The following is a 22,028-nucleotide window of genomic DNA, read 5'->3' on the forward strand; positions in this document are numbered from 1 at the left end:
ATACTGCCGTGCTGAGGAAGAACGCCGTATGAGCCTTCAGCCGTTGCCAAATTTCCTCCGTTAAAAACCAAAATTACTGGGAAAATTGTGAATGTTATTTTCCAGAAATTTCAGACTGTTTTGTACGCAATTTAATCTAAAATATCTGAAAATTTCAAGGAAAAATTTGCATGAGTGTTTTCAAAAATACATGCTTTATCCAGGGAACTTTGGCAACGCTCTAATGTTCATACGGCGTTCTTCCTTAGCACGGCAGAATAGCAAGGAGACCTCCCGTAGATTCAATGTCCATCCATTCTTCATCATAATAGAAAATCGTAGATATTTCTTACACAATCTAACTTGAACTAATCTCACCTAACCTAGCCTAACCTAATCTAACCTAACCTAACCTAGCCTAACGTAACCTGATCAATGAACAATTTTCTGCGAGAACATATTTTTTCGTCTTTATTTCACAAAAATTGTCTTGATAAATTTTTGGACCCTACAATCGTCTAATGTCAAAGAATATCGGCACCCTACAATTAATTTTGGACGTTATGCTCAGGCCTTCCATTCATAAGAAATGAACGAAAAAAATTATGAAAGAAGAAACATAAATGTGGATTAATGATTTTAACTTCCGCCGCCGCGCCTCGCAGACCGCACTGTGTTTGACGCAATGCGTGAAGTATTCACGCAATCTTGTAGGCGCTATGCGTCTCCCGCTGATCGCACTGCGTTTGCCGCAATGCGTGAGGTATTCATGCATTCTTGTAGGCGCTATCCGTTTCGCGCTGTCCGCATTGACCGCACCGTGTTTGATGCAATGCGTGAAGTATTCGTGCAGTCTTGTAGGCACTAATATGTGTTACATGCCGATCGCCGCGCCACGCCGAGGGCTTCTCCTTTTCATCTCAAGTCCTCGTTATCATTTCTCTCTAGGTAAGTTCCTGGCCAAATTGCGTGTTTGGTTTCTCTCTTAACTCGAGTAATTAAAGGTGCAACCCTCTAGTATCACTGAAAGACGACAAAAGTAAAAATTACTATACTCTCAGAAAATTAGAGATTTGGTCGCCTTTTCTCGTTTGTTATATTTGTGTTCTAAATCCGAATTTTTTTAAACATACATTTAAAAAAATTGCAAAATTTGCCGCCTCCTATAGATTTGCCGCCATGGCCCGCGGCCCATGTGGCCACCCCCTTATTCCGGCCCTGTAGGTGCGCGTGGAGTCCAATATCATGAACACTATGCTACATTACCGATCCGATGGATATTTTCTCCTCTCTTCTTGCAAATTTCTACTTTCAACAACAGACAAGAGAGCCATTACATTTTCCGAATTTTTTGTACGTGCTTGACGACACTGGGAGAAGGAGCAGCGGGCACCCAATGAGCGGTTGGAGGGATGGGATTGAGGCAGAAACTTTAAGGAGTTCATTGCCCGAAGGGTTGTGGTTCGACAGGGGACAGAGGAGGTTACGCGTCGCAGAGCGCCAGGGAGTGCTATGAAGCGACATACAATGTACGTATGTACTGGACGGTGTTGGAAGAAAAGCAATACGAGTACGTCAAGCAACGTGATAGTATTATGTGCGGTACCGTGCGATCATTTCGTCGCTCCTCTCACGTATGGGCGTATTCCAATTTCCACGTGAGCCACAGAAAATATGGAGCTATACGGCGAACAGGGATCATGCAAAAATCGAGATACGCCCTTACATCAAAGGAGTGATCATTTATGAAAAATCCTTCTCATCCATGCCATGATTGCTGTCCTTGTGCAGTCAGCAATGCTTGTGACTCATCTCAGTGCCTGCGGAAAACTCGTGATAAATACTACGCAAACTGTGTGCTTAGGAATGGGTTTCAGAGTTTTTTTAACATGCTCACGGTGATTTTTGGGGGTAACTGGGTGACTTGCGTGGTTTTATCACTATGAAGTTTTACTCATTCACGTGTATCCGTCGCCTCGCTTTAAAAAAAACGTTTTAAACAGAACCCTGCATTACTTTCGATCAAAGCACGAAATTTTTAAATGAACCTACACACTTGCGTCACATTTTTTTTTCACCCCGAATGTCGCGTAATTTTGTTTACTTGATAAATGACATTTTTTTCTGGAATCTCATTTAACTGAACTAAATTCTACCTGCGCTCTAAAACCTTCAAATTGATTTTTAGGAGTGATTGAAACACGAACGAGTGCGTTTTGCGCAATCGAAAACGGGCACAGAGTTGATTACTTGATTCCTCAAATTGCACGAAGTCAACAGCCTAAACTGCCGTGGTAAGGAAGAACATCGTATGAACGCACAAGAGTTGCCGAATGTCTTCGAATAAAATGTCAAAACATAAGTAGAGTTATGAATATTTTCCATATTTTCTCTTGAAATGCTCAGATAATTAAGATTTGCTTGCGAATAAAATTCTCTGAAAAATTGGAGATAAATATGCCCAAAGATTTTCCTAAAAATTCGTATTTTATCAAAAGATTGGGTAATGATTTTTGCCATTCGATTCTTATTGGTCCATTGCTCCCGACCAGAAGGAGATTGGATAGATGAGAGTCGGGTATGAAAATCTTTTCATTTTCTTTGATCGTTCTTTTGTCGACGCGGGCCTAAGAGAACGCGCAGCGTATTCTGGGGATTGGGCCGCGCAGCGGCCAGGGGGCGTAGCCCCCTGGTTTTATCTAAAGTTCCTGAAAATTCCAAGGAAAAATATTCACAACATTCCTCAAAAATAAACATTTTTTAAGAGGAAATTTGGGAACTCTCGAATGTTCGTACGGCGTTTTTCCTCAGCACGGCAGTATTAGTTGATGGCACAATTGAGGATGTATCGATCTGACAACGTCGGCTTTAGTTACATTGCCTTTGACGCGTGAAGCGGGCGGGTCGTGGTGACATAATGACATTTATGCGATGACATGGTTGTTCAATTCGGCGGCGCATTCATTCGGTGATGGAGCGGTCGATTTTTCAAATTTCGCGGTGATGCAATCGCGGTTAAGGTTAGGCCGCCCGCGCAAAATTCCAATTAAACGCAGACGTGAGGATCGCCATAATGGAGGGGGGGGGGGATACGTAGTAATTGCTTACATTTCATCTTTCAGTGGGCCCTCGATTCTGCACCCACGCTTCGTCGCAAGGTGATGAGCGGGGGGGGGGGGGGGGGGGGTTGGACACAGAGTAGCGCGATGATGATTCAAAAATGGAGTTAGGCAAACTTTTCGGGAGTTCCAAAATGCACTGAACATAAGTAGTAACGCACAAGAAAACGCAAGAGGGTACTGAGGTTGTAGTTCAAACAGGCTCAAAGACATAGTAATCTAGGACACATCGATCGGTTAAAGATTTAAATCATAAGCAAACTATAACGTGGATGACACATAATAAAATCAGTAAATTAAAAAGAAATGAAAAATCATAAAAAAAAATGTTGTTTGTCGATAGTAAATCTGGCACTATTTTGAAACCTTTCATTGCCTCACACGCACTTACTTTTAAAGAAGAGTTTTAAATTTGCATTATAAGTCTTAATTTTACTGCACTTTCTGCCAGAATAGAAGACGAAACTTAAAGATAATTCTCTTAATCAAATCTATAAGTAGTTTCTAAAAACCTTAATATGTGAAATTAAAAATAACCTACCTACGTTTTTAGAATATGAAGATTATAATTATGTTAATAGTTGAGATTACTATATTGTTCAGAATAATAACTACAATTGTTATATAAAAAAGAGTAACTATCAATTGAATGAAAAATAATATCAATCAATAGAATGAACATAACTTGATTTCTAATTCTAGATTCGTGGAGATTGAAAATTATGATCAGTTAAATGTAGTATAGACGGAAGTAGAAACTTTAATTTGAGCAACCTTTGAATTTTCCATGACAACAAGACGAAGGTGGGGTGCAGAGAGTTGAGTCTCCCCCCCTAAAGAAATTTATCTTTCGAACGAAAAGGGTTTTTGAAAATAGTTCCCATATTTTTAGTGCGATAAATTATTCTCTATTAAATTGCGTAAGGCACATCCGCATTCAGGTCATAGCACTATTGCTCATAGAATAATGCAAGATAAGATATTTTAAGCACATTGTGGCAAGGATGACGGATTCCCCTCTCATCCTCTATAAACTAAGATCAAGTAACAAACGGCAACTTTTATTCGTCCTTCCAAAAGTGAAAACGCTTGAAGAATTCGGATGTTGTTAAAATTCACCGGCCGAAACGATGAGAATCGCGAGTTAACATACACGTGCTTTCTATGCAAAATGAGCCGCATTCGCGCGGGCGGGGTCAAGGTCGTTCACAGTGGTGTGGCGTACTTTGCGATACATCGATTTATCTGCCATTTAAACCTATAGGAAAGGATCGATAAACAGGATGTGCGCAGACGAGTACCTCTTAATAATCGATTCTTCACCATAGCTTCAAATGGGGGAATATTGAAGATCGATCTCTCGCGCCTCGCGACTGGTCGCTCACAAACAATCTTTGAGGAAGATCGGGAGATTACTCCAAGGAAAAGATACTTAGATACAGCCACATTATTTATCCAACTCTCCATTTGCTACACACAACTTCCACACTTGCCTAAAAAGCTCCGATGTGCTCAACAATGAACTTTATAGACAAAGTATGAAATAAAACATACTTTGCAACATGATCTCTCTTCAAGATGTCATTAGGTTAGCGAATCTTGGAACAAGAAGCTTATAGAAGCAACCCCTGAACAAGATCCGTATAGAAGTAAACCAGTAACATTCGAACAACATTCGTAACAATTCGAAGAAAAACATGATGTTCTTTCTGTGATGGACGGCCCCTTTGACGGATCAGCTTGAAAATTTGCCAGTTGATAGACGGAAAAAACTAATTTTTTATTCTTTATTGCTCATTTTTGAATTCTAGGTTTTCTTCAATGGAGCTGAGTAACTTCTCATTATTTTAGAGAAAACTCATGTTGTGTGACTGGTGTGAGATTCAGTCGGAAAAGAGTTTATGATTCAGTCTATAAAAAAGCGCATTTTCTTTGCTTTACATGATACGTGTGATCTCATCGATTCAATCATACTCCGTCGGGAGCGTGACAGTTTAATTCCGTTGACGAAATAAAAAAAAAACATATTTCCCATTAAACAGCAACAAAAAAACCAGTGGCGTGGCGTGGTTTGCAATTTATCGATTTTGATGTCATTTAAACCTATGGAAAAGGATCGATTATCATGGTGTTTGCAGCGAACACCCTAATAATCGATTCTTTATCATAGCTACAAATGGGGAAATATCGATAATCGATCATTTACGCCACGCCACTGGAAAAAACTCGTATCACGCACTCACTGAAGCATTTAGGGGATCATTACGCACGAAAATCGGAGTCACCGTATAAAAGCTAGCTTTTCCTTAAACGAGCTTTCAGTCTCTCATTTCGTGTTTAACTCTCTGAAACCATGTCGCCTACAGAACGTATCGGATATGTGGTGTATTTTTACATCCTTTTTGCGGTAAGATTGATTTTATCGTTCTTAATCTCAAAAGCCTCGATGTATACTGGCAATGAATCACTGAACAGAGTAAGAATTAGAAACCGGCGAGACCATCATGCAGGTACGAGCATGCATTATTGATAATGCGTACTCAGATAGAAATACAGAACCAGTCCCAAAATCGTGAGGTAGAATGTTTTAAATATTTCCCTGGGAAAAATTGGCAATAGAATCTGTGTTCCAAAATACCATAGACCTACAGCCGGCTGTAAGATTTCCAATAGCTTGTATAGCCGGCAACACAATTCCTTATAGCCTTTTATAGCCGATGGCGACTAAGCAACAGCCTGGCGATATAGTGTATGCTAAACGTTACTAATTACGGATGCTAGGACTTAGTAAGTTTTTGGACTTCCGCTCTCTTTTTGGGCAGTAGTATCTTGATTTATTTTGCGAGGAAAGCTCCGTACTTTTGAAGGATGCCTGCCATTTCGTATGACACTGTGCAATACCTCTGGTGTGAAATAGTTGCTTCAAGCGCACGTTGCGGCGCGCTGCGCGGCGGGCGGGCAGCCAGCGCGGAACGCGCAATGGCGCCTTCAAACCTAACAGGGATACTTCGCGCATTGCGCAATGCGTGTAGTATCCCTGTTAGGTTTGTAGGCGCCAGTGTGCCGCCGCTCCGCTTTGTGTTAGGCTCTAATATTTAATCTCGTGGAGTCAGCGTTTTTCAACTCATGACTTTGAAATGTTTGCACACTCTGTATGGATTATTCTCATTTTAATTGATGAAAATAAAATATGATTTTCTATAGCCTTCTTCAGTCGGCTATAAGAGCTCCTATGGTATATTGAAACGCAGCTCCTATCGCCAATTTTTACCAGGGCTGTAGAGAGTGTGTTACTCAGAGCACGGTGAAAACATCGAAGAATTCCCAAATCAAGTAATAATTAGTGTTGTTGTAATTGAAAAATTCACACTTCCCGCTTAACGAAAGACTTAAGTCCACTCGAGTCGAATCACGCCTTACGGTGATTCGACGGTTGCCAATTTTTGTGTCAGAGCGACGTGCGATATATCGCATCAATTCGTTCCATAATTTCACCTACTTGTCAACTTGTCATTTTTTTCGAATTTTGTGATCGCACTCCTGTTGTCATGAGGTTACAGAACTCATGTACCAATTTTGGCAAAGAAATTCAACGTAACAAAGGCACGGTTTGTTCAGAGGAAAAATATCGCATTCGATACTGACATCGAAACTGCACTCGAATGCGATATTTTTCCTCTGAAAAACCCTACCTATAATTCGTTGAATTCCTTTGTCAAATTTGGTACATGAATTCTGTAGCCTCATGACAACAGAAGTGCGATCACGAAATTCGAAAAAAATGACAGGTAGCTGAAATTATGGAACGAATTGATGCGATATATCGCACGTCGCTCTGACACACAAAATGGTAACCGTCGAATCACCTTAAGGCGTGATTCGACTCGAGTGGACTTAAGTCTTTTGTTAAGCAGAAAGTGCAAATTTTTCAATTCCAACAACACTAATTATTACTTCATTTGAGAATTCTTCGATGTTTTCACCGTGCTCATGAGTAACACACTCTCGACAAATATTTAAAACACTCTACCTTACGATTTTGGCACTGGTTCTGTATTTCTATCTGAGTATGTATTATCAATAATACATGCTCGTATAAATCATATATCTCCACATCAAAAATAGCTAAGCGGATTTTTGTGTGTTCGTCTAAACCTGCGTTATAATTATTCGATACCTAAATTAGCCGATCAGACGATAGTGTTTTAAAAAATTCTACCCATTGAATTACGGGTTAGCCCAGTGCTTCCCTCATTTACAAGTAGGGAACGTCACCATGATGGCAGACAATCTTTAATGAAACATTGTACCTCATATTTACATTCCATATTTAAGTATAGGAGCAGGTACCTCATATTTTGCGACTAACATTTTCAGGCAAACAGCTGTTGGGCAATTGAAATGAAAGATCAATCGGTCGCAAAAGAAATGTCTACTGTCATTGTGAAGCTGGATCGGAGCGCGGTCATGTTAGGAGATACGGAAACACAAGATGCAAACCCAAGCGCATACGTGCACCTCTCAGATAAAGTCGAGGAGAGCAAATCGCAACTTGGGAAACGAAGTTTGATCAGAGCTCTACTAGGAGACATCCCGACAATAAACAACACAGGAGTAAATATAGGCCATGGAAATGGAGGACTCTACATCAACGGCTTACCAAGCCATCCTGATTGGTTCATCTCCAGATATTCTGGCCTTTTTAAAAGTTTTAGCATTGGGCCTGTTCATTGCAGATGGGCTAGCAAGAGCCACAGTCAAGAGGTCGTCTTTAAGGGAGGAAAAGTTGAAGTCAACGGTCATGTTGTCTGCCGAGACATGTCCACTTTAAAATCTAAGGAGCCGTACTACCAGTTGGCTTACGGGGCATTGTGGTACACCAACTTGCCATTGGGCAAGAAATTGACGGAGGACGAGAAAAATCACGAAGCCAAGAAGATGGCCGAAGGGTCTATGGGGGTTCTGCGGCAGACAAAACACTTGCGGCCTTTCAGTTTTCGGCGCAGTGCAAAGCGCCTGTTCTCACGCATATTAAGGTTTCTTGGGATTAAAAAACGTAAGAAACACCATTAGTTATACACTTTTAGTGACGACTTGCAGAAACATCTTGGGGTAACCCTTCTGGCAGCGGTAGTTAAACGTACTTAGAACATCAGGGTCAGAGGCCTTACAATTCATCGTTTTTTTATGTAATACTAATGTAATTATTTATTAGTTACATGGTTAACGGATAAAACGAGGAAATATACTACCTGATAATGTAAAAATGAATTTATATTTTAAGTTTGTCTGATGTTGATGAAAAAGAAACGTAGACGTCACTTTGTTTGAGCAATCTTTTAGGTGATCTTTGCCCAAATGTTCAAAAACACAGTACACGAAGATACCGAATATAATTAACATTAAAAACTGGGTCAAAATTTCAAGCCATCTTTTACGTTATGAATGGTGTTGTAGGCGTTTGAAGAGCATCGATCCCACAACGCGGCAACCGCGCCGGCAAAATTAAGAGCACGGTTTTTTTCCGAATCCCTGTTTTTGTCCTCAAACTTTCTATGTATTACTACCGAATGATACTAGTTTTGGTACTTGTGGGTCCTTTTTGCGTCAAATAATCGAAGCCTTCGACTCTGTGATGTGGTCGTCACTTCCCTCTCCCGACTTACATATCATGCTCATTTTTCTCTACATTATTGTTATCGCTTCATTCTTCTGTTGCTCCGCTCGTTATATTTTAACTTTTGATACACTTGGTTTTAGAATTTTATTAGCATGTTAATTTACTGTTTTCATTATTTTATAAATAGCCTATTTTGCACCATTGTAGTTCAGTTTACTTTCTCAATTTTCATTTGAACTTGTACCTCTGCTGATGACATTAATTGCCAGAGATCTCAAGTCTCAGGTCTCAGGTCAAGATGTAAGTTTTCTTCGAAATTGAAATTATTCTTATTTTGCAGCATAATAGTTTTTTTTAAAGATAATTATTTCTTTTTGTTTTATTTAAGGCACATTTTTTTGACCTACTGCGCCACAAACGATGTCGATAAAGTAAGGGCAAACGATTCAACTTAGTTCAAAACGTCACGCCTCTGACGTAAAGAATTGAAATTGATGGACAAAGCTATAGACAAAGAAGACATACCTCCTTTATCCATTGCAACCACCCGCTTCCACCAATAGGATCCCTCCATATCCCTTTTGTATTTTTTGTCTATAGCTTTGTCTATCAATTTCGATAATCGGCCGGCAGGGCTCACGTGGAAAGTGAGATAGGCCCTTACGTCAGAGGAGCCAAGGAAAAAGACGCTAAACAACTTCCTTGAATGGACAGTCAAAATTTTCAAAATTACACTTTCACACCACCGCAAGAGCTCAAAATGAAAAAAAAAAAAATTAAGCATACTTAAAAGTGATCAGATTTTCTTGGAGCACATCACAATAATATGCACAATTTGGAATGGAGTTACAGTGCTTCAGTTGTAAACTGTAAGCTGATTATAAAAGACGGACAAAGCTATAGACAAAGACGACAAAGGGAATATGGAACGATCGTATTGGTTGAAATGGGTGGTTCCTATAAACTAAGGGAGAAAATAACGGAACAACTATAGGGTCTCTCGTGGGTGGTCGTTAGTTAATCTATTACCTACCTCTTTTGTCTAATGCAACCATGCGCGTCCACCAATAGGATCCCTCCATATCCCTTTTGTCTTCTTTGTACATAGCTTTGTCTATAAATTTCAATAATCGGCCGGCAGGGCTCACGTGGAAAGTGAGAGACGCTCTTACGTCAGAGGAGCGACGAGAAGAGACGGTAAATAGCCTCCTGGAATGGACAGGCGCAGTCTCTTTAGATCGTAACTATTCCAGATTCTGACAGATCGTAGTGTAGAGGAAGAATGTCAAGTAACGAGGAGTATGTATTCGTTACTGTACGATATAAGTCGGTAAAAGTGGGCTGATCTGATGATGAACAGGCCGATAAGATATTTAATTACATCGTGAGACATGATTGTGAGATTGGGCGAATTACTGGGAGGTCAAGCAAATGCTTCAAGGGAGCCTTTTCCAATTTACCCGCCAAACTTGGCAAATATGAGCATGCAAATCGGAGGCCGGTTGCGCGGCGCGGCGTGCCGGACGCGTTGAGGCCGGTAACCAGGTGACCGGTTGTGTTACTGCCATAGTACCATGTTCGCGACCGGTTTCGTAAGATACATTTGTAAATCGTAAGAACTTCGGTATAGTAACTAATGTACATTGAAATGAGGTATTTTTTACTTGGTAATGATGCTTGATTCAATATTGCGCATGTCAATTATAATGCATTTCGAAGCAAATACCTTTTCCGCCAACTCTAGACCCAAAACTGCATATCTACTTTACATGAGACAAAAAAAGGCACGTTCACTTTCTGCCGGAATGATTGATTGTGCTTATGAAGGTTGTCAAATGTTCGTAGCGAAGAATGAGGATGTGTCCAAAGTTCACGAGAATGAGATAATAAATGACAAACGGGAGAGATACGTACGTTTCTACCCGTGCGTTTAAGTCTCCAAGGTTGTGTACCCTCCTACCAGTGGCGTGGCGTAAATGATTGGTTATGGACATCTCCCATTTGCAGCTATGGTAAAGAATCGAATATTAAGGAGTTCGTTGCGAACACCCTGTTTATCGATCTTTTTCATGGGTTTAAATGACAGATCAATCGATATATCGCAAAGCACGCCACGCCACTGCCTCCTACATGGTTGAGCGCCGAGATGTTCAGAGTTCAGCATCCACAAAAAAAGCTAATGAGGTACCCATTGAAATCCAAAATTATTGACCTTGAAAACAGATGCCAATTTGTGTTTTCTCTAGGATTTGTATCAGTGCTTCAAAGTTTTTGATAGTAATGTGAAAAATGTTACCATGAAGAGCTCATCCGACAAGGATGGATATTAACCGAAGGAGAATCTCTTATGTTTTACAAATCTGCGCGCTACGAGTTTGTGATAATTGTATACGCTGTGTCGCACCGAGGCACTGATAACATTTACATTTTCTATGCTTCCCTCAACAGAACTCCAAAATGTTTTCACCGTCGCATTGATTGGACGAGATTGCGGGCTGCTGGAGTTAAATATTCACTACAACGGGCTGATTATTGGAATTGATAGACAAAGCTATATTCGAAGAGGATAAAAGAGGTAAGGAGGGATCCTGTTGGTGGACGCGCATGGTTGCATTAGACAAAAGAGGTAGGCAATAGACTGACTACAGACCAATCACGAGAGACTCTATTCTATAGATGGTCCATTATTTTCCCCTTAGTCTATAGGAACCACCCACTTCAACCAACACGATCGCTTCCCTGTCGTGCTCCCTTTCTCTTTCGTCTCTATTCCCTTTGTCGTCTTTGTCTATAGCTTTTGTCTATCAAATTTTATAATCAGCCTACAGTTTAAGACTGAAACACTGTAACTCCATTCCAAATTTTGCATAGGTATAGTTCTGTATTCCAAGAAAATCTGATCACCATTATGCTTAATTTTTTTTTTCATTTTGAGCTCCTGGTGGTGTGAAAGAGTAATTTTGAAAATATGAAATTAATGGTTAATATTCGTTGGTTTCCTTAAGGTAGAACATTTTTACAGGACAAACTGAGAAATCTGAGTAGAATTTACGTGGTTTATGTTTGAACGGCATGCGACGGTTCTTCTATTTTTGCTGCAAAGTTTCAAAATCTTTCTTATGTGCTGGTTACACGCTCAAATTTCCGATCAAATGGTGACTGGTGCGCACCATCTACCATCAAATTTCTGCGGCCTGCAAAAATTTGATGGTAGATGATGGAGCTGTGGGGCTAAATTTGCTAATTTAAGTTTTAATAAAGAAGAATAAACTTATAATTAAATTTACAATTTAACCCTTTTATCAGGCACTTTATTTATTAAGATATGGGGAGGGGTTTAATCAATTCTAAAATTGCAGTTTAGCGTTATATCTCTAAGAACATTTCCACACAACCGCGCTTATTTCATGCTTATTTCAATCAACACGCTGTTTTAATTAATTTTACTCATCAATCTAGATAACTCTCGACCGCTCTTGGTCATCATTTGATCGGAATTTGACGGAAATTTGAGCGTGTAACCAGGCCATTACAGGACAAACTAAGAAATCTGAGTAGAATTTACGTCGTTTATGTTTGAACGGCATGCGACAGTCCCTCTATTCTTGCTGCAAAGTTTCAAAATCCCTCTCAAAAAAGGCTTGTTGAGCGTACCTGCATGACGTTTTTCAAAAACCTCCGGCTCATGCGCCGACTCCGGGTCCTCTCGAAGAGTTGAAGGCTGCTCTCGCTGCTGCGACGCTCCCTTCTGCGGTCGCCCATGTCTCACCGATGAGCTCACCGAACAACGCCGAACTGCACCGAATATCAGTGGCTACTCGGGCCTGATGCTCATCATGCGAATAGGTTCCACATTCGGATCACGCGCTCAAGTTATGTCCTGCTTGCTCTGGCTTTTACCGCGACACGAGCCCGTTGCAGTTAGCTTTATTTTATTGTGATACTCAGGAGTCGGGATCCCCGCTCGGAATCCGCAATGAAGAGCATAGTATTCCACTCCTCCGGGGGAAAACACCGAGAGCACGTCGCCGTAGCGTCGATTTACCGCTCCTGAACGAGGCGCGCACTCACACTTTCAGCCGCCCCCGCTCAAAACCCAGGATTCTATCACAGCGGGTATCCAAGTTCACAGCGCCACTTCTTCAGCGTTGGTGCTCTTCAGTCCTGGGAAGATTAGAAAGAGTGGTTTCTGAAGGTCTTTCTTAAGGCCCAGATACACATGCGAGTTACAAGCGCTTGTTGAGAGGGAAACACCAATAGGCAGGGAGGATTTAGGTATCTCGACGACGAGCAATCGAATCCTGGTTTCCCATTGGTGCCTCACTTTCAACAAGCGCTTGTAACTGGCAGTTGTATCTGCTGCTTACGGCGGGAGGTAGCAAACGTCGAGATTTCGAAAAAAATTCGAGGTGATTCTCAAGTGACGCGGTCGAACTGGTAGGCGATATGTCGCATCGATTAGGTAAAAAAATCTCGGCAGATTTTAAATTTTTAGTAAAAAAAGGACGATAGCCCCTGCGCATAAGCCTAAAGAATCATTCTGGACCCAATAATCGGCAAGTTTCAGAGAAATGAAAGCAGAATAGTGTTTCGAAAAAACCTCGCATTCGATTCAGCTATCGATTTCTGTATCGAACGCGAGGTTTTTTTCCAAACACTATCCTGCCTCATTTCTCTGAATTTTGCCGATTATTGGATCCAGAATGATTCTTCAGGCTTATGCGCAGGGGCTATCCTCCTTTTTTTTTACTAAAAATTTAAAATCTGCCGAGATTTTTTTACCTGATCGATGTGACATAAACCGCCTACCAGTTCGACCACGTCTCTTGAGTTTGACGAATCACGTATATGGACGTCTGAAAATGGTTTCTATAACTGCTTTCGATTACAAGAAGGATTTGAAAGTTCAAAGTTTAATGAAGGTGAAGAAGAGCGAATGAGAAGGAACAGGTCGACAGCTAAAGTGCGACACCGCGTATTTCAATCACCATGTCCTGTGTTTTGTAAATTATTGTGTTTTTCAGCCTCGTACCCGCTTCTTCCTATCCTATTTTATACCTATGTACTTAGAAACCAACAGAGCTTTAGTCACAGCTAGGCCCGTGGTTCGAACTTGGAAGTCTGCAAAAGCAGTCCTCGAATCGTAAAATTCCATAGACTGGCCCCACACCGAGAATTCGGCTCGCCTCTTATTTGTAAATCCTCAAAGAGTTTATTTCCCTCATGCCAATCAACGTAAACATCATGAGAATGCTCAGGATTCTCTCATGTCATCACTTTCACCTTTATACCGCGGGCTGCGGGCTGCACATCCAGGAGATGGAGATTCATTAAGACGGGTTCACGACTTCTTGACGCCGCGGTAACTGTGCGAAAAGGGAAGATATTTAAACCTATCTACGCATTTTTGCATTCGATAGCCTATTCGATTGCGTCGGCGTAAAAACAATCGCTGCTGTTTACTAGGCTCACACACATGCAACTATTACACGGCGTCTCGGGTGTGTGACGGGGGTCGTGGTTACGTCCGAGAGGGCTCGATTTCCTGGAAAGTTAATTAAACGAACCGATCTGCTCGATCAAACGAGCGCTCATTGTGCACACTCTCATGATGTAGGAACACGAATAGTCCATTTTTCTTCGCTGCCACAGGCCGCAGGAATTGAACATGAATGATTTGCTTCTATTTGCGACTGCGACACAGTGTCTACCAGTTATGAAAATCCATAATTGGGGACTTTCGGGAGTTTTAGGGGAGTTTTTTTTTTCGCGAAAATCGGGGACTTTTTTCTTCGAAATAGTAAGAGATAGGGAGCCAATTAGAGCGTCATAAGGAGTATTTTATGTGACTAATTTTACAAGTCATGTTGAACCGATGAAAACATAGGAAAAACCAAGCAACACAACAGTTTTTTTATTCCTGGTTATGGGTTATATTTCCTGGTTTCCTGGTTATGTTTCCTGGTATTATATTCCTGGTTATAGGTTTTATTTTTTATATTTCCTGGTCAGCTGCGGCTGACGGGAAAATTTTAAAACGCCGGTGTTTAGAACGATTTTTGTCATTTTTTGGGGGCCTGGACAAAACAGTTGGGGACTTTCGGGGATCGGGGACAGCCTTCCAAAATCGGGGATAATTGGGGACATTGGGGACTTATGGGAACCGGTAGATCTCCTGCAAATGGAGACCTATTTAACGTCAATTCTTAAAAAACGTCCGTGATTTATTATTATATTACTTTTTTCAGAGCCTGGATAAGTTAAGTCCGCAGAGGTAAGGGAGCAGCGTGAAGCTGTCGCAGATCACCCCCAATCATTTCGATTGTCAAACAAAGAGAGGAGAAAATGACGATACTTGGTAAATCTGAGTCTTGAATTGCGAGCTTTGCATAATTGCACGCTTGCACTCACGGGCACGTCTTTCAAGCGATAACATAAAAAAGATTCAGCCTCCACGATATCGTCGAAACTTTGAACGGGACGTATTTCTATCAAACGGAACTAAGTGCATTATGACGTGAGCCCTGTTATGCGTGTATTCTAATGGGTCTCAGGGCTCATGTCATAATGCACATAGTTCCGTTTGATAGAAATACGTCTAACTGGAACTCGGGCCAGGAGCAGCAACGGCAACGAAAGCTCCCTGCCTCGAATGTCAAACTTAAGCCGCGAGTTAAGCATAATGAGCGGAAAGACCTGGGCCCTCAGCTTAGGGTTACAATATAATTACATAAATACGGCGAGACGCCACAACTGAAATTCAAACCCGAGGACCTCCTGTAGAGCTGGACGGCGAATTTCTAAACCAGTTTCGGCCTCATTATTAGCAGGATTAAAAATTCCATCTCAAAACCGTTGTTTTGAGAAGCGCTTCTTCCCGATGACAAGTTCTCGCGGAGACGGACCCTCGAGATAAGTGCCATGCTGCCCAGCGGGCCGATTATTGAAACTGATAGACAAAGCGATAGACAAAGAAGACATAGGGAGTACAGAGCGATTCTATTGGTTGACATGGTTGGTTCCTATAGACTAAAGAAGAAAATGATGGACTAACTGTCGGGTCTTTGGTGGGTTGTCGTTAGTTAGTCCATTACCTACCTCCTATGTCCATTGCCCGTTGCCACCACCCGCTTCCACCAATAGGATCCCTCCAAATCCCTTTTGTCGTCTTTGTCTATAGCTTTGTCTATCGGTTTCAATAATCGGCCTGCAGTGTCGTGGCGTGCTTTGCGATAAAGCGATTGATCTGCCGTTTAGGTAAACCTATGAAAGAGGATCGATGAACAGGGTGTCCGCAATGAACACTTCAATAATCGATTCTTTGGCATAGCTTCAAATGTGGGAATATCGATTATCGATCATTCGCGTCTCGCCACTAATGCTACCATGCTAGGTAAAACCGCCGTATGAGCCATCAGGCGTTGCCAAATATCCTTCGAATAATCACGAATTTTCGGAGGATTTAATTCGACATTTGATCGAAAAAGTTGGGAAGTTGGAAAGAAAGATATCCATAACGTTCTTCAAAGATCAATATCTTCTGAGAGGAGATTTGACAACATTCGCGTACTCATACGACGTTTTTACTCAGCACGGTTATTTTATGAGGAGAAATTTTTGGACATTCGAATGTTGATGCGAGGATTTTCCGTAGCGCGGCAGATGAGGGCGGCCTCACCCTACCTCACCACACCTCACCTCCCCTCACACCACACGCAAGGTCGCGGTAAACACCACGAGCGCGTTGTTCCCCGTTGTTGGACATGACCTAGCGAATCATTGCCGACTGTAATTACAGTCGAACGAAATCAGCTGTTTATCGTAGAATCGGCGTCCGTCGATGGTGGATGCTGGTTCGTTGTCCTTTAATTGGACCGCGTTTGGCAGAAAGGAACTTTGCCACACCAGCTATTGCCAAATTCAACTTAATTTTTTACAAGAGAAAGTTTGTGCGGATTCTTTTGAAAATGTTAAGGAATTTTCTTCGTACTTTGGAGATGTTTCACTGAAATTGGCACAAAAATCCGTACAACCGTTTTCATGTACAAAATTGAACTGCCCGATTAAATTTGGCGATAGCTGATGTGACTTGGTTCTTTTCTGCTCAACGCGGTCCAATTGCGGCTCCGGAGTTTGGTCTGGTGTCTAACGGTGATCTCCGCGCTGCAGTCGCGAGTCGCTTGCAAGCTACGCTGCCCTGCTAAGGAAGAACGCCTTGTGAGCCTTCAGACACTGCCTGATTTCTGGATATAAATCATGAATTTGCTTAGAAAATTGTACATGTTTTCCTTTAAATATCCCAGACGATCTGTTCACATTTGATCTGAAAGATTTAAAAATTTCAAGGAAAAACATGCCCGACTTCCACAAAAACACATGTTTTGTCCGGGGAAAGAGCGACGCCAAAAACGACCGTTTTTTGGCACAATTTGGGCCAGAAGGGATTTTTCTGAAACCGGGCCCAAACGATACCTTACGATACCCTAAAACTCTGGTTAAAATTTTAGCTTGAGTATACGCACGGTTTTTGAGAAATGAGGGGGCAAAGTTGCCAAATCGCCATCATTCTGGACAGCATTCCTACAGCAAAAAGACGAGAAAAATGGACGAAAAAGTTACACCTTTGATGGGTTTCGGCTGTAAATATTCTCATTGGGCCCCCAAGCATTAAACTGTGTTCAGTTTCAAAAATTTTGGTCGCACAGTGGTCCATAATGGGGAGAAATCGTCGACAAATCAGGATTCTTGGTCAAATTTTTAGAAATGGAGGTAAAATTGTCGGTCTGCTGCAGTTTTCATGGCTAACAATGTTCTTATCGGTCATCAATGCATGAAATTGTGTTCAGCTTCACAAATTCACATCGCACAGTAGTCAAAAATGGGGGATTTAGTGGACAAATTAAGATCCTCTGTCAAACTTTTTAAAAATGAAGTGAAACTGTTGGTCCCCAGTAGACTTTAGATCCCGGAAAAATTCTTTAAATTCTTTTTTAGACTATTTAAATATTTTTTTAATGTTTTCTCTCCATTTTTCCTTCTTTTTTTTAAATTTCTGAAAGTTTGCATATTTTATTGAGATAATGCCACAAAGTCTATTCTATAACAATGTTCTATAAACAATACGGTCTGAAATGTAGTAATAATTTAAAAAATTAAAAATATGATTTTTCCGGGATCTAAAGTCTACCGGGGACCAACAGTTTCACTTCATTTTTAAAAAGTTTGACAGAGGATCTTAATTTGTCCACTAATTCCCCCATTCTTGACCACTGTGCGACGTGAATTTGTGAAGCTGAACACAATTTCATGCATTGATGACCGATAAGAACATTGTTAGCCATGAAAACTGCAGCAGACCGACAATTTTACCTCCATTTCTAAAAATTTGACCAAGAATCCTGATCTGTCGACGATTTCTCCCCATTTTGGACCACTGTGCGACCAAAATTTTTGAAACTGAACACAGTTTAATGCTTGGGGGCCCAATGAGAATATTTACAGCCGAAACCCATCTAAGGTGTAACTTTTTCGTCCATTTTTCTCGTCTTTTTGCTGTAGGAATGCTGTCCAGAATGATGGCGATTTGGCAACTTTGCCCCCTCATTTCTCAAAAACCGTGCGTATACTCAAGCTAAAATTTTAACCAGAGTTTTAGGGTATCGTAAGGTATCGTTTGGGCCCGGTTTCAGAAAAATCCCTTCTGGCCCAAATTGTGCCATTCTTGGCGTCGCTCTTTGGCAATTACCACATGCTCATACGGCGTTCCTCCTTCACACAGCAATGCAACGCACGGATACCAAGCCCTTGTGAAGAGCCCTTCAACCCCTCTGTCCCTCCTCAAAAATTTCAAAATTTGGCAAACTCGCGGCGAGGTGAACAAACGCCGAGCAGAAAACAATCACCGACCAACATCCAACAAGATAGGATGATCGACGGAGTGGCTTCGTTACAAATTCAGCCGGTGTGCACCAGCTTCCTGTAGCGGCATCGCGGCTTAACGGGGGGTGGGGGGGGGTGGGGGGCTGGGTGCTACGGAAGACAATGGAACGGCTTAGCTTACGCGTGACTTACTTCTTCACCGGTGCGACAGTTACTTCACGGACGCGGTCTGGGTTCGCAACCGGAGTCCCCATTGGCCGAGGCTCCTTCATCGGAACGAAAGGCGGATTTTTTTATTCGATGGATCGAGATGCGATCCACCATATCATCGTTCCTGCGGCCTGAGGGCGTATTCCGATTTCTGCAAGAGCCCCAGAAAGCATGGATTTATATGCAAGACAGGGCTCAGTTGAAAAATAAGGAACGGCTCTGCGTCAAAAGGGCCACGAAATGAGGGCTGTACCCCAAGTAGACGATGAATGAGCCAGTGCTGCCATTTCCCGGAGTTAATTCCGAAATTCGGAACTTTTCAAATAATCGGAACTTTTCCCGAAATCTTCTGAGGCCCCGGAATTTTAAGTTGTTTTCGGAATTTCCTCGACATTGGCGGTTTTTTGCCAGTTTGACCATTTGTTTGGTCTAGCGACTTTTTGATCTAATTGGACGATCTTCGGAACTATACCCGGGCGTATATTGGAATTTTCTCCCGGAATTTTTGAAAAAATCGAAATTTGTCTCGGAACTTTGGCGAATCGGAATTACTTCGGAAACTTTTCATAAAATAAAATGGCAGCACTGGAATAAGCGGTTTACTCTTTTGGAGCTGCGGGATGAATCACTTTCTTTCCTCACCTCCTTAATCAGGTATCAAACGGAAGAAAATTATTAGAACAGCTCTTAGAAACTTTCGTACCATATCACTGGGAACATTTTCCCGCCATTTGCGGAGCGTTTGAAATTCCTCCGAGTGTTTGGACTCTGTAAAAGCGGGCTTGTCCGCGAATTGGCCTCGAAAAATACGCCGAAAAGCATCACGTGATGTACTCACCTGGCACTTTGAGAATATTAAATAAAAAACACAAGGTTTGGTGAGCCCTCACAATGGAGATGTTGCGTGTGTGAGGGATTTGCGATTTGACCATTGATTCTTATGTAAAAGTTCGCGAGAAACACGATGGTGCCACTGGTTTTCTCTGAAATCATCTCCCAAGCTCAAAAAAAGCTCTCAAAGTGAGGCCAAAATGGAGGGGATATCCCACTCTACCTTGAGAGTCCACCTCTACATCAAGACAAACTCTCCATGCAAAGATAGGGAGCAAATATACATTGACAGGGTTGCCACTTTATTTGGGTACTCCAAAACTGAAAACAAGGCAACCCTGCTGATGTATTTGCTCCCTATCTTTAAATGGAGAGTTTGTTTTGATGTAGAGGTGGACTCTCAGGGTAGGGTGGGATATCCCCTCCATTTTGGCCTCAACTTTGAGAGATTTTTTGGAGTTTGGGAGATAATTTAAGAGAAAACCAGTGGCACCATCGTGTTTCTCGCAAACTTTTACACAAGAATCAATGGTCAACTCGCAAATCCCTCACACATGCAACATCTCCATTTAACCTGAACTCAACTCCCTGGATATCCATTTTCCGACGCGAATAAAATTCCAAAAATAACATGGAGGGATGCGGAGGCGCAGGAGCCGCAGCAAGCTGTCGCGACGCGCGAGAGCAATTAGCGTCAATTATTTTGCTTTCGCAGGCGATTCACACGCTGCGCTGCGTTGCGCTGCGTCCGGACGCCCACCTACACCCAACTCAGCGTCGCGACGCGCTTCTCCGTGACGCGGCAGTTATTCAGGCCCGTCGTACAATGGATCGCATCAATCAGATGTGTCGGACATGAAATTGCAGACCGAAACTGCAAATTTTGCTGTTCATTTCGTCACATTTTAAATTTCAAGGGGTGCTCGTACTGCCGCGCTAAGTAAGAACACCGTATAAACATTCGAGAGTTGCCAAATTTCCCCTGATAAAAGATAAAACATGTATTTTTGACGACGTTCATGCATATTTTTCCCCGAAATTTCCTGATATTTTAGATTAAAATGCGTACAAAATTGTCTGAAAATTTTGGAAAATAATATTCACAATTTTCTAAGTAAATTCTGGTTTTATCGGAGGAAACTTGGCAACGTCTAAAGGTTCTTATGGCGTTCTTCCTTAGCACGGCAGTGTAGAAGACAATTTCACGAAGAAGCCAATGGAACCATTTTTAGAGACTCAAAGTTTTGTTTAAACGGAGTTATAAGCGTTTAAAGTTTCCGAATTTTCTCCGACCTCTCCTTTTAACTCGATCCACTGTGCGTCGCCGCTCTCGCCGTCATGTCACCCGATCGTAAAAGCCTCTCCAGCCCATCCATGGCCTCTCAATTTCTTCCACGGCTCGGCGTGAAAAGAGCGCAGTTTGGCAGCGTTGTTTTATAGCTGGTCGCGCGACCCGCGGCCGTCAAAGCCCCTTTTGCCTCCTCTCACATTAATTTCTCGCTCAATTGTTGCTGACGTTTTACACCGGTGCAAAGCTCCGTCAATGACGCACCTCTTCCGTCGCTACACCGACGTGGAGTTTCTCGAAAAGTGTCTCGGCATGCAACGCACGGCGCACGTGAATGCTAGTACCTCGCCTTCCCGGGTAAAATTTTTCTTTAACTCTCTCCAAATGCATGGAGGAAGGAAATCCCGAAATTTCTAAAATCTCAAAAATTGAAGAGGACATTAGTCCTCAAATTCCGCGAGACAACAGTTCTTACGTTGTGGAAGAATGTTTTTCAAGTATTTCCCAAAAGTTAGGACATTTTCTCTCGGAGGAAAAGGCCCTTTACACGGCTCCAGTCACGGATCATCTCCGCCTGACGAGGGCACGTAAGGTGTCGTAAGGTCCCGTTACACGATCATGTTGAGCCATCAAATTGGGCCTCTCATTGGTCGCATCCTCACCTCAGGTCTTTTTCCACCAATCAGAGCTTCAGTTTGATGGTTCAATTTGATCGCGTAACTGAACCTTTTCGACGCCTTCTGAAAATGGTGCCCACGCGTGTGAAACCATGGAACCTAGTAGTTATGACGTTATCAATTTTTTTTTTTCCACAGAAGTCGCGTAAATTTGCATGACAATGACGAGTAGCGGTATTTGGCGATACGAGTTCGATGTTTTTTCACGCCGACACGATGGAAAATTAAAACTCATTACTTTGTTTCTTTGGGTAGTTTTGCGCGTGGTTGCGGTCTCGCGGTGCTCGAAGCGTGTCTCTCTCCGTCGCTGACTCTTCACTCTTCACCTCTGCCGTCTCCGCCGTCACTATAATCATCATGTCTTCTTTTTCTGGTAGGAAGACCCAGGACGTGACACAAGTTTTGATTCAAGTCACCAAGAAACT

At 42.0% G+C, this 22,028-nt stretch overlaps 2 protein-coding genes across 7 annotated transcripts in view; one reads left to right on the forward strand and one right to left on the reverse strand.

Moving 5' to 3' along the window:
* The window catches only part of Nost (Nostrin), a 114,661-nt gene that overhangs the window by 31,202 nt on the left and 61,431 nt on the right, over positions 1 to 22,028 (reverse strand). For 3 of the 6 annotated variants that reach the window (XM_072299602.1, XM_072299603.1, XM_072299604.1), the window contains exon 2: positions 12,373 to 12,882. The exons of the other annotated variants lie outside the window; for them this stretch is intronic. In XM_072299602.1, coding sequence (XP_072155703.1) covers positions 12,373 to 12,480 — 108 coding nt within the window. In that variant the 5' untranslated portion in view covers positions 12,481 to 12,882. The remainder of the gene's footprint in view (positions 1 to 12,372; positions 12,883 to 22,028) is intronic. 6 annotated transcript variants of the gene reach the window in all.
* On the forward strand, positions 5,367 to 9,021 carry LOC109044585 (uncharacterized). The gene is made up of 2 exons (XM_019062394.2): positions 5,367 to 5,505; positions 7,476 to 9,021. Exons 1-2 carry the CDS (start codon positions 5,452 to 5,454, stop codon positions 8,169 to 8,171), a joined length of 750 nt encoding a protein of 249 aa, XP_018917939.2. The 5' UTR covers positions 5,367 to 5,451; the 3' UTR covers positions 8,172 to 9,021.

The sequence above is a fragment of the Bemisia tabaci genome, chromosome 4 (assembly GCF_918797505.1).
Source record: "Bemisia tabaci chromosome 4, PGI_BMITA_v3".
NCBI classification, from domain to species: domain Eukaryota; kingdom Metazoa; phylum Arthropoda; class Insecta; order Hemiptera; family Aleyrodidae; genus Bemisia; species Bemisia tabaci.

What these genes read in the sequence shown, in the direction of transcription:
- LOC109044585 (XM_019062394.2), top strand. Translation starts at nt 5,452, where the DNA reads ATGTCGCCTACAGAACGTATCGGATATGTGGTGTATTTTTACATCCTT. An exon ending in ATTTTTACATCCTTTTTGCG is followed by an intron (nt 5,506 to 7,475) that starts GTAAGATTGATT and finishes TAACATTTTCAG; the next exon opens with GCAAACAGCTGTTGGGCAAT.